We start from the raw sequence: 12,988 nt of genomic DNA on the forward strand, positions 1-12,988 counted from the left end.
AAATCTCCGATGCGGACGTACAGTGTAAGCTGTCCAAGGGCGCTCATTGAGCGATTGGAGGCGTCCACCAGCGGTGCGCTCTTTACCGGAAGGATGGCCGCGCGCCATGGCTCGGCCACACAGCGTATATGGATGAGGTTGGGCGCTGCCCCCGAGTCTAGGACTGGAGACAGTGCCCGCATATTCGCTTGTCGCAGCCCTACCGTAGCGGAAACCTTATAGTTCTGCCTCTTGAAGAAGCAAATAGGTTCCGCTTCGGTCGGCGCGTCTTCCGTTCGGTTCGGCTCTGCTGCCTGAGTTGAGGGGGAAGGATCCTCCGGGGTGAGGCAGACAGGGAGTTTTGACGACGTCGCCTCTACGCGTCCTCCCTGTCTTCCCCCGTGAGTTGGAGATCCTCCTCCTCCTCAGCGACCAGCTTCTCCGCCTTGTCGACCCCCTGGTCCACCAGGTTGACCGGCGTGGTTTGAGATGAGGGATTTCCTCGCCACACCGGTCCCTGTGGACGACTGAATGGAGACCCAGGGCGGAGCCCCTGTCGGATGCGTAACTTTTGATAGTTCGCTTCCCTCGCTGCTAGGAGCTGGGCTCGCAGCGAGGCGTCCGCGACAATAGGGCAGCTCTCCTGTCGGTGAGTGGGGTCCAGACAGAACCGGCACGGAGGCGGTCCCCACCTTGCGCGTTGGTCCCCGCTTCCGTAGCGGCGGCCATAACCGGCTACAGTGGACGTTGGGGCTACAGCCCCTCCCACTGACGGTACCGGAGAAGGATGGAAACTTGTTGGCGGCGAGCTCACGGTACTTGCGTGTACTGTGGGGCTCGTCATCGCCAATATTCCTTCTGCGTTGGGTGAGGCGCCTGTATAGGCGGCCTCCGACGAGGACTCGACGGATAACACCGGAGTCTTTCTTGCCGAGCGGTTAAAGGCAATCTTGCCTGTAGCGTCACGGGACGCGACGTTCGATGGCAATAAGTGCCGCCTTGCCGAACGGTGTGTCTCCCCGATGGCTTGTGCGTACCTAGCGACCGCCTGGTAGTCTACCGTGGCGTGTGTCGCTAGATAATTCCGCACTTGCGCGCACGTCGCTGGGAGCAACCCCTCGACGTACAGCGACTTGAGCCGACGGTCTGAGAAGACAGTACCGCATCGGAGGGCCTTGTCCCACAGCTGATTGCTGTAGGCTTCTTCCGTCATGTTAGAACTCTGACGGAAGGAAACCACTTCGGTGTAGGCCTCGGCGATAGTTTCGTCGGTAGCGTAGGTCCGTAAAAGGAAATTGACTACCTCCTCGTAACTCTCGAGCATGTCGCGTTGCTCGGCGTCCACCGCCATGGTATTACCCATAAGGCGGGACTGCAGTAGAGCATGCGCCTGTCCGGTTAAGTAGAATTGGAAGCACCATACGGCAGCTCCCTGGCTTACCCCATTATGGTCGCAAGCCATCTTAAACCGGGCAAGGAAGCCCAATACCGCTATCGGATCTTGTCCACTGAACGTGTGAGATTTCATCTGCACGTCCAGCTTCTTGCGGATACGGCTGATATGCCGCGCGACCTCGGAATTATACCGGGCGCTGCGACGTTCCAACCGGTAGGTCTTGTAATTAACCGCTTTGGTGAATAAATCATTAAGCGGTTTAATCACATCGACCCTCTTGGTGGGGGCTGACCGTTCGGTAGTCCGACGACTTCTACCCGGTCGGCGCCCCTGGTCGTGCGGCTCGGGGTCGGTACTGTAGCCCTCTGAGCCGGACCACTTGCGTCGGTGGCTACGGTCTCGCCGGCTGCCCGGGTGGCGCCGACCTTCGTCGCTGGTCGAATCAGGCGAGCTTCCGTCGGAGGGAAAATCACCTCCTCGACGACGGGCTCCAGCCCGAGACCTATAGCGACGGTAATCTTGCCGGACGGCTTTTCTGTCACCGTACGGTTCTTCTTCGGAGTACTCCTCCTCTTCCTCCGGTAATGGCCCGCGCCTTGTGCGTCGGGACTTGGGACCGTAACGGAAAGACGAGCGATTTTCTGTCTCGCCATACCTCGTCAGATTTTCTGTCTCATGGCGAGGGTGTCTTCCGTATCGGTCATAGGTCGCGGGGTCCTTGTCTGTCGGACCCCGTGTAACACCCTGAAGTTCGGGCAGGTATATAGGTGGGTCCTCCGGGTGAGGGCCCGCCTCCGGGTGAGGGGCCATATATACCTGTGTCGGTCTTGTATCTCCTGTTCCGGTTCTTATTAATTTGAGAGGTGCCGTAGCGGTTGTAGGAGGTTGAGGTGCCTCAGCTACAGTACCGTTCGGATTGAAGTTGGCGAGGCGAGCCTCGACAGCTATGTTGATAGCTGTCTGGAGGCTCAGCCCCAACGGTGTAAGATGATCTCCAGGGTCGAGTGCCTCTCGGAGCTCACGCTCTACGAGGGCACCCACGACGTCGTCGATGACGGGCGTGACGACGGCCCGGACTTGCTCGTCAACAAGCGGCGGAACCGTTCGGTTAATCGCACCCTCGACGTGGCGAGGAACCTCTTTAACGAGAGCTTCCTCCAGCCACGTCTGCATGCGCGGCCAGAGGGTATTTAATGCCCACTGGGAGCGGTGTTCGGTACCCGCTCGACCAGCGAGGGCCGGGACGGCCCCAGGGGCCGTCACCTCCGTATTGGTTGGGTTCTGCCCTGTACCGGCTGTCACCCGTAGCAGTGACTCCGGGTTTTCGACACGGGGGCGCACGGACCCGGGTGGTCCACTGCGCGTACTCGCCCGGGCTGAGCCGGAGCGAGTACTGCCCCGTCCCGAACCGCAGTCTTCTGCAGGGGTTCCGGTCGGATTCATCTTGACTTCTTGCTTGAACCGGGGGTTGATACGTGTTTTTCAACTTGTCCACGTACCGAATCGGATGTCTTCTTTCCTGAGCTCGACGGTGAGGGTCTAGAAACCCCAGGCGTCCCTCCACAAGAGTACCAAAAATGTGGTACAACCGTAGGGACGCTAAACCGTAAACGGAAAAGGACAGGCTGTACCTAAAATGAGGGAGCTTGGGGGACCGCTACACTGGAGCGTCAGGTAGAATAATCCGGAACGGTAGGAAGCACAGGACAAGGGAGGTACATCGCACTGGACACGCGCAGTCGTACTGGGGTGTAGAGCAGTACGACCGGTGGCGAGCTGGAAACCTGAGGGACTTACTTAACCGTACGGTAAAGGACTAGGGTAGGAAGTAAGGGGAGGCGTGCTTGCCTCGGTTTACCTCCAGCCCGGTGCCCCCCTATCTTATACCCCCTAGTAGGGCGGTGGCACCGGACGGACTACAGTAGCTGTACATACTGTAGCCAGCTTACTGTAGCTTACGGTAACTAAAAATGACTACTGTACTAACCCACCGATCGGTCGCGCACCACGTGTACACCTGCACTAGCTGGTGCCACTAACTACACGTGGACTCCCACGTGGCCACATCTACACGTGCTGGCCACGTATGCACCGTATCGGTTAACATCTTACTACTGTACTTGGCGAGGCCTCTGGCGCCCGCCTAGTGCAGTAGCGCCACTTGGCAATTGTACCACACACACATTGCGGTCACTGAGGGAGAGTCACATTTTTGTGACATACATTAAAGCTTTTGCAAGTTCTAACTGCTGCGACTTATCCCCAGGTCGTGTTCTGTCTTACTTTGCTCTGTGATAAGAGAGACGAACACGCTCATATATACTGCGTTGTACATTACCAAGGGTACTGTACTATGTGGAGGGGGATCCGACGGGCCGGTCTCGGCCTGCTCCAGGAACGTCCTACGGGAGCTCTAATATTTTCGGTTGCAGCATACAGCGCCCTGTGATTTTAGAGGTGGTAGAGAGTGCGACGTAATTGAAACTGTGTCAATCAGAGAAACCCAATCCCTGTGCAAGACGGTCATTCAGGTTCCGTATTGGCGTAAGATTGCCAAATATGCGTGATTAAGGCTTTTGTGAGCGCCACATGCTTGGCATAATCCTCACGATCGTGCCCTGTCGACCCAATTCTAACTGCAGACGAAAAGCACCCTGTACCGTCGTTCTCACCATAGGCAATTGGCACAATGATGGACCTAGAGTCGGCAGCTATCAGAGCGTAAATCTCCGCATCAGATATCCTCACACCTCCGGTCACATCGCCAGAAAACCCTCCTCTGCGCTCTTCGACGATCATATTGTGAAGTATGACACAGGCAGAGACAATTTTCTCCATATCACTTGAGCTCCAGAGCCTCCCGGGGGAATATAAAATATTCCAGCGAGCGAACAGGACCCCAAAAACCCGTTCTATTGCTTGGCGAACTGCCTCTTGTCGCACTCGAAACATTTGCTTTTGCGGATTTTGTGTCTCCGGCAAAGTCTTGACAAAAACCTTGTAGTTCGGATATATTCCGTCAGCCAAGTAATAGAACCAGTCAAACCTTTTTTCTGCAAATACACTTTCCACGCGGAAAGGAGGGTAGACTTCGCTTAAAACCTCTGCAAAGTGCGGGCTGACATCAAGGATGTTGATGTCGTTCATGCTTTCAGGGTACCCAAAGGCATAATGCCATATCCAAAGATCCAAATCGCAAATAACTTCCATTCGTAGTGTAGAGACTTTTTCTTTTTCTACGTTATGACCTTGATGTGCCTTTGGTGCATTTTTCCAATCCCACCCTGCACAGTCCACACATCCCATACAGCCCGGAAATCCTACTTGTGCAAATCGCGCTTCAATGCGCTGAAGGTCTTCTTGCGTCGGCGCGCGCAGGTATTCAATTCCAAATGCAGAAACCACACCCCGGCAAAACTCTCGGAGCGACTTCAGAGCGGTAGTCTCACTCATTCTACAGTACTCATCCACAGTGTCACCTGGAATGCCGTAGGACAGCTGCCTCATGGAAGCAACAACCTTTTGCAGCGGATGGATTCCTTTTCGTCCTGTACAGTCCGAATTAATCCCCAGTCGTATGTAGGTGTTTTTCTCCATTACACCGTTGTACACGCGGAGAAAAAGCTCTTTCGGCATTCTGAACCTTCTTTCGAAGAGGCCAGCACTGTAAACAGGACCCCACTCTCCCGATCCATCATCCGTCATGCTCCGCTTGTCTCAAAAGTAATCCAGCATTATGCGGCGATGCCCACTCGAAAATTCTTGCAAGACGTTTGGACTACGTCCAGGACGGGATCCGCCGTGCTTTCCGTCATTCTCTTCGTTAAGCTTATCATGTGCTACAATAATTGCGACAGTATCGACAATGTCGTCGTCACTGTCATGCACGAGTTCGTCTAAGTGGAAGTTCATAGTCGTTCTGTAGAAATACGAAACTGGCAGTTAGAGAGAGGGGCGGGGGAATTACGAAGGGAGGGGGGGGGGCAGGCGTGCGAGAGCAGAAGATAGACCATTAGACCGTCACTGGTGGAGAGGGGTCCCTTTTTAGCTCCATCTATCAATAGCATAGACCCGCGGCCGAGTGCGGTCTAATTTTTGACTGGGAGCCAGTTGTAATTCTCCACCTGGCATTTTGGACAAATACATTATATCCCATAGACCCTCGCCAGTGGAGATGCTCTAATTGAAACAATTGAAGACGTCTTCAGGCGTTTATCATACTAGGATTGTATTGCTTTTAACGAGGTCAAAATCACAGGTTTTTGACAAGATTGTACGGCATTTTTGGCACTGTTGAGAGGCCCCCTCCTTGATCAGAGGTGCGCATTTATCACTTTTCGTCGCCTCTGATCGCCAGAGATGCGGCCGAGTGGCAGAATTTCATTCCCTACCCAAGGGTAGATCACCTCACTTTATTACGAGGGGCGCCGTCTGGAGTGCCGCCCGTCGTTCGTTGATTCGTTCGTTGACCAAGGGCCTGCCGTTCGTCTTCCTTTTCCAAAGACCCTTCCTTTTCCTCTGAATTGCGTAATTGAACGTGTACACATGGCACGCGCACAGCCTATCGCAGCCCGACGCGTCGCCTCAACGACTAAAGCCCAAGATGTGACTAAAGCCTCTCTGAGACTCTCAGAGAGGCTTTATGATAGTCGTTGTCTATCAGACTGAGAGACAGCCGCTTCACAGCCACCACCCACACCTACTCAGTCGTGGACACGTGTGAAGCCCTCTCTGAGAGGTACCCGCTTCGCAGCCACCACCCACACCTACTCAGTCGTGGACACGTGTGAAGCCCGCTCTATGCCCCGCCAATTTGGCGGGAACCTTGACTTGTCATTCTCTCTCCACCCCCTCCTCCCCTCGTCCCTGGCGGGAACCTTGACTTCTTATTTTCTCCTTCCCGCCTCCCGCGCCCCTCTTCCCCTCCGCCCCTCCTCCCCTCTTCCCCTCCTCCCCTCCTCCCCTCCTCCCCTCTCCCTCCTCACCAACCCAACACGAAGACCAAAACCAAAACCACCCCACCCCTCAACATGCCGCCCAAAGAAACCGCCTACTACGACCTCCTGGGCGTCGCGCCGGACGCGGCCCCCTCCGCCATCCGCAAGGCCTTCCGCCTGCTGGCCCTCAAGCACCACCCGGACCGCGCGGGCGACTCCCCCGAAGCCACCTCCTTCTTCACCCACCTGCGCGCCGTGCATGACCTGCTGCTGGACCCGCAGCGCCGCGAGGAGTACGACGCCTGCGGCGACACGGGCACGCTGCACGGCGGCGACTCCGCCGTCGACCCCGACGCCGCCGCCGCCTTCTTCGCCCGCGCCGCCGCCCGCCTCGACCCCGACGACATCCGCAAGTACGAGGCCGAGTACCGCCATGGCCACGACGAGCGCGAGGACCTCGTCTCCTTCTTCCGCCGCTTCCACGGCGACGTCCGCCGCGCCCTCGACTACATCCCCTACTCCGACCAGCCCGACCTGTGCCGCTTCGTCGAGTTCTGGGACGCCCGCATCGCCGCCAACGAGCTGGAACCCGGTCCGGCCTACGCTATGGCCCGCAAGGCCCTGCTGAAGAAGGGCAAGCGCGCCAAGCGCGATTTGGCCCCCGCACACGCGGACTCGGAACCCGCCCCGCCGCGCAAGAAAAAGCGCAAGAGTGCAGCCCCGGACGCAGACATTGTCGCACAGATCCTCGCCAGGAGGCAGAGGGGGAAGCAGCAGTTTGATCGGTGGGCGGAGGAGGTCGAGGAGAGGGAAGAGAGGGACAAGCTGGCTAAGCGCAAGTCCAAGGAGAAGAAGGGCGCCAACGCGAAGAGGGGGACCAACGCGAAGAGGGGGAACAAGGCCTCCGCCGGTGCTTGATGCCGGTGTTTTGTTTGGTTTCTTCATCTTGTGCCGCCCTGCGGTGCACGCCATCGTCACTCCCCCAAGAGCTCTTGTTGTTGAGCTCACGCCAATCTACCCGGTTGCACTCCGTCTGCTCCCGCGAGGAGGGTTGCACCGCCCTCCATTCGCAGCGGCTGTTCGCGGCTTGACATGTCGTTTTTTGTTATTGAGCTCATTATCTCAACAGGTTTTCAGAGGCTGGGAGAACAGAACAAATGCACTATGTTTTGTCTAGGCCTATTTTCACCTCTCATTGCCGCTTATAGGTCCGTCTTGGCTTTTTTGTTTTGCGGCGAGTACAAGAGAGGGTCAGACTCGAAGAGAAGCGGGTCTTGTACTCGTACAGTCATTCTCTATGTCTTTAGTGTTGATAAATTGTGAATACAAGCAACCAACCACATGGTGCGTAAATGCGAGACTGGATGTTCATTATGTAAAGTCGGGCGTGAGCACCAAACACGTTGAGGGTGAAGCCTTCTTTCTTGTCAAACATCACATGCTTGCTGATGTGTTTGGAAAATTCTGGGCCGGGAGAGTTGTGCGCCTTCGGTTTTACTTTACTCTCTACTCTAGTGCAATTTCACTTTCTATGGAACATAAACCTTCTGACTGACAGGCCGAGGGATAAACCGAGGGACTTCTGCAGGTTGAGATTCTTTTAGAAATAATCTTGAAAATCTGTGGACGATGGCAACACACGAAAACTCCCGCGGTCAGTAATCCCTCTTCTTTGCTAACAATGAAGACGGCACCTTCAAGTCATGCGTTTCACTCGCAGCCTCACACTTGCGTCGACCCGAGTTAAAAAGCGTCGCCATGCACCCCCACTGTTGGTGGAAGGTCTGCCCCTTTTTCGCTAGCTTCTGTATCTTCTTCACTTTCCTCTGTTGTACCAGCAGAAGCCAAACAATGTTTAAATTTTCTTGGATCTCACGAGGAACAACTCGCTCCACGGAAGCACAAAAAGCTAGCACTTCACCGTCGTCCGAGAGGAAACGGAAGCTTTTCCAGAGAAAAAAGCAAGCGTCAACCCAAAATGAATTCAGTGTCCTTCTTCAACCTGGATTTTGGGGCATTGCCCCTTCACATGTGCCTCCCATATCCTTCTACACAGACTCATACATTGACTTTATGAGTCCCGCGCCGAAGACGCTGCGCGAAAGGGTCATTCCCAAACAATTTACTGTGTTTAAAAAACCTGTCGTAAACGACAAAAGTAGCAAACGTTTTCTGGGGTCCTGCTTTAACTGAGTCGCGTGTATTTGCATCGAATTTTGGGGCTCATGCGGGCGACTCATAGAGATATCTGGGACAGTATTCGATGATGGGGGAAAATGGTGCTATCGAGAGAGGATGTAATTCATGCATGCCTTAAGGGAGCCTAAAGGGATATCTGAGACGACACTCGATGATGCGGGAGTGGTGCTATCGCGAGAGGACGTGATACATGCATGCCGTACGGGAGCCTCAACTGCATATGCAATCGTGGCTATACGCTATAGGCCATAAGACTTATTCTAGAGATGAATTGCTGGTGATGCTCTTTCGGCTTCTATATGGCTCCCTTGCTAGATGAATTTTGGTCTACGAAGTGCTTGTGTGCTGCAACGCTCCTTCCTCTACGGCGCTGGTCCAGATGTCACATTTACTGAAACAGCCTAGCAGGATGCGATGGTATCGCGAAACAAGACACACTAAGCATCGAAGATGACGTTGAAAAGTTAGTTGGAACCAGTCGCCTCAGTTGACTCGGCCTTTTCGGTCGACATTGCCCATTCGTAAGCGTTTTGGAACATCTTGAGCCACGGTGAGGCCTCCCATTCATCGTCATTTTCCTTGGGAAGGAAACCCCATTGCCACTTCAAGACAGTTCTCTCCGGGTGAGGCATGAGGGCCAAGTGTCGGCCGTTTTGTGAACAGAGCCCTGCAATTCCTTGCTCAGATCCATTTGGATTGTCTGGATACGCCTGAGTAATGCCTCCTTGATCGTCCACGTATCTCAGAGGGGCCAAGTTCTGCTGCTTGACCCTCTCCAACACTTCGGTATCCGGGAAGAAAGCTTTTCCTTCCCCGTGCGCCACCCAAACTCCTAGTTGCGCTCCCGCCATGTCCTTGAACATAATAGCCGGAGAGTCATCTGCGATCTTGACAGTTGAAAACCTGGATTCGTATCTACCGGAATCGTTGTGTATGAACCGCGGTTGAGAAGTCCCGCTCACCTCCTGCGGCGAGAATGGAACTCTTCCGAGCAAGGCCATTAGTTGACAACCGTTGCAAATGCCGAGAGAAAATGTGTCATCTCGCTCATAGAACTCCTCAACCTGTGATTGGACCGTGTCATTGAAGCGCACGACTCCTGCCCAGCCTTTCGCTGAATCAAGTACGTCTGCAAACGAGAAACCTCCAACGAAAGCAATCCCTCGGAATTCAGATAGGTTCACGGAATTTACCGCAATATCTCTCACAGAAATATCCCATGCTTCGAACCCAGCCATGTGAAACGCCGTGCTCATTTCGCGATCGCCGTTGGATCCTTCTTCTCGCACAATGGCTACTTTCGGTTTGTACTTGCGCTTGAGGACATCTTCTGAAGTGGCAGCAGGAGTCCAGGGGGCTTCATAATAGGGACCCGTTCGATGTCGAAGTCGTTCTTGTTCTTGGGAAACGCATGCAACATCTGCCTGTAATCTTTCTAGGGCGAAGGAGGTGCTCTCCCACCTGTCTCGCAAGTCGCGGATGTCACTCTTGAGAAGCGTGTGATCGCCATCGGTAATAGTGACTTGGGCATCAGCCCTTGTACGGCCAATAATGTGGCACGGAATTCCAGCACCTGTGAACAAACCCGTGGTTTTGGACACCAAGTGTGCTTCCACTTCAAGAACCATGCCAAGCTCTTCGGCAAACAAGGCTGACGTGTAGTCCACGCCAAGTGATGTCGAGCTTATTCCGATGTCCATGCCACAGTTTCCAGCAAAGCCCATCTCCAAGACTGTGCACAACAAGCCGCCGTCGCTGACATCATGATATGAGAGCACCCCAGGCTCTTGGATCATCTCTTGGACCAAGTCAAATGCCTTGCAAAGGACACTCACGTCGTCCACGTCTGGTGGGTTGTCTCCGACTCGACCGAAGACCTGGGCCAGAGAGCTACCTCCTAGTCTCCGCTTTCCCTGAGCTATGTCAACGTGGAGTAGAAAGCTTGTACCAGGAGCTTTGATATCAGGAGTGAGCTTGGATTTAATGTTTTCGACTGTCGAGTAGCCGGTCACCACCAATGTCCCTGGAGCTCGGACTGTCTCTGTTTGACCTTCGCTTGTCGGACACTTTGCTGCCATGGATAGCGAATCTTTTCCTCCATCGACAGCAACGCCTAAATCGATCATAATATCCCGCATCGCGACTGCTGCATCGTACAGAGAAGCGCAGTCTCCTGGAAGCTTTGCCGCCCACATCCAGTTTGCTTCACACTTGATATCTTTTCGATCAGTGAGCTTCACGCCCGCAATGTTTGTCATCATTTCTCCCACGCATATGCGCGCCATGGCTCCTGGAGATAGCGAAGTGATACTGGGTCTCTCGCCTATACTCGTGGCTGAGCCTTTCAGTTCAAAATGAGACTGTGCAGTAACGGCGTAGTCCGACAATGGAATTTGAAGTGGACCTACACATTGTTGTTGAGCAATCAGCCCGGTGACGCTTCGATCCACTTTGTTTGTGAGAAACCTCTTGGATCCAACACTCATCAGAGAAAGAACGCGGTCCAGCAAAGAGCCGACGTTCTCGGCGATTAGTTGAGGAAGTATTGGTGACCCCTTGAAAGACATTCGGGAGTCGACAAAGGTCTTTTGCGGCAGGTCACCCAAAACTTGTTCAAGATCCATATCGACCACGGCCTTCTTCTCGGCCTTGTCCCAGAGAACAATGCGGCCAGATCCGTCAACCGTCCCAAGGACGACAGGCACAACTTTCTCCCGAGCGCAAATCGCCCTAAAGACCATTTCGTCGTCGGGCTGCAAGAGTAATCCAAACTGCTCCTGGTATTCGGCACCCCATATTTCCAGTGCTGAGAGAGTGGTATCTCCGACCCATACTTTGCGGATGTCTATAGTCGCTCCAGCGGGATAGATGAGTTCCTTGACAACATTGCAGTTTCCGCCGGCCCCTTGATCATGTATCGAAACAATCGGGTTGTCCGACCCCATCTCTACGCATGCACGAAGCACCCTATATACTTTTTGCGCCATCTCCGCATCACCCCGTTGTACAGCATTAAAGTCTAGCTCCGACTTGTTATCCCCTTGCATCATGCTAGAAGCCGCTCCGCCACCCATTCCAATTCGGTAAGCCGGCCCCCCAACCTTGACAACGAGTAGACCAACTTCGGCTTCTCCTTTCCTGGCATGCGCGTGATCCATCTGCCCCATCCCGCCTGAAAACATGATGGGCTTGACAAACTCCCTCCTCTCCCCATTCTCAAACCGCACACCATATGACCTTGCAAAGCCATTGATCACCGGCTCCCCAAACTTATTCCCGTAATCGCTCGCGCCATTACTCGCATTGATCAAAATCTGCAACGGAGACGCAAGGTTATCCGGGTACAAGAACGGCTCCTCTTCCCACGGCATCTCGTTGCCGGGAATATTCAAATTTCCTACGGCATACCCAGCCGTGCCCGCGACGACAAGACTGCCGATCCCCGTAGCCGCTGTGTCGCGAATCCTCCCCCCTGTCCCGGTCTCCGCGCCCGGAAATGGGGCGACGCCTGATGGAAAGTTGTGTGTCTCCGCCGTGAAGAGGATGTCACGATCGCGCTCCTTCATCTCCATTAAAGTTGCCCTCCCCGGTCGCTGCGGCAGCAGCGTGCGGACGGCGCCGCCGCGTATAGTCGATGAGTTGTCCGCGAACGCCACGACTGAGTTACTGCCGTTGCTCTTCAGCGTCTGCTGCACAACATCTAGCAAATGGTGTGGCGCGGGTTTGCCATCAATGACAAGGTTGCCCTTGAAGAACCAATGCCTCGAATGCTCGCTATTACTCTGCGCCAAGTCAAACAACTCAACGTTGGTCGGGTTTCGCCCCATCCCCTTGAACAAGTCGACATAATATTTGACATCCTGGTCATCAAAGCCCAGGCCTTGCTCCTCACTCAGCCTCTCTAATGCGTCGGCGCCCCCGCCCAAGACATCAATCTCATAGCTCATCTCTTTGCTCACGCCGGTCTCAAACGAGTTCAAAGTCCCCTCGTACACGCACTCGGTCATGCGATCATGCACCAATGCCACAAACGCAGGCATTAAGTCCGCGGCCCCCCCTTGCATCAAGTAACGTCTAGATCGCTCGACTCTGACAACTTCTGGCACTCCACAAGCATGAAAGATGGAGACCGCATTCGCCGACCACGCCGTCTGAAAGTTCAAGCGCGGGCCGACCTCAAAGACCTGGCCCTTCAGGGCCGAGGTCACGGCGAGGCTATCCGGCTCGAACGTCTCCGCTAAGAGCCATTCGAGTGTCCTCTCACCCTGCTCGGTGAGAGCCGCGCCCGGGCGCAAGCCGACGTTGAAGCACGTCTCCTCGACGACGGCGATGCCCTCGCCGAACACGTCTGCTGCGGCGCGGCGCGCGCGCGGCGTCCCAGGCTCTCGCCGGTACCAGTGGCGCACAGCGGGGGCCACTGGCGCGGCGGGTGCGGCGGCGGCGGCATCGGCGGCGGCACCGGCCTTCGCATCGGCAT

General features: G+C 54.9%; 3 protein-coding genes across 3 annotated transcripts in view; 2 read left to right on the forward strand and 1 right to left on the reverse strand.

Annotated features, from left to right (window-relative positions):
- The first annotated feature begins 7,229 nt into the window (after nt 1–7,229).
- CHC_T00007220001 (hypothetical protein) lies at nt 7,230–7,403 on the forward strand. Its single transcript, XM_005710715.1, has one exon. It carries the CDS (start codon nt 7,230–7,232, stop codon nt 7,401–7,403), a length of 174 nt encoding a protein of 57 aa, XP_005710772.1.
- Nucleotides 7,404–8,616: 1,213 nt separating this feature from the next.
- CHC_T00007221001 (hypothetical protein) lies at nt 8,617–8,763 on the forward strand. Its single transcript, XM_005710716.1, has one exon. The coding sequence runs from the start codon at nt 8,617–8,619 to the stop codon at nt 8,761–8,763; it is 147 nt and encodes a 48-aa protein (XP_005710773.1).
- Nucleotides 8,764–8,975: 212 nt separating this feature from the next.
- The window catches only part of CHC_T00008585001 (phosphoribosylformylglycinamidine synthase), a 4,245-nt gene continuing 232 nt past the window's right edge, over nt 8,976–12,988 (reverse strand). The window contains exon 1 of the mRNA XM_005710717.1: nt 8,976–12,988. This exon is cut by the window's right edge and continues 232 nt beyond it. Coding sequence (XP_005710774.1) covers nt 8,976–12,988 — 4,013 coding nt within the window.

The sequence above is a fragment of the Chondrus crispus genome, genomic scaffold (assembly GCF_000350225.1).
Source record: "Chondrus crispus Stackhouse genomic scaffold, scaffold_66, whole genome shotgun sequence".
NCBI lineage: Eukaryota > Rhodophyta > Florideophyceae > Gigartinales > Gigartinaceae > Chondrus > Chondrus crispus.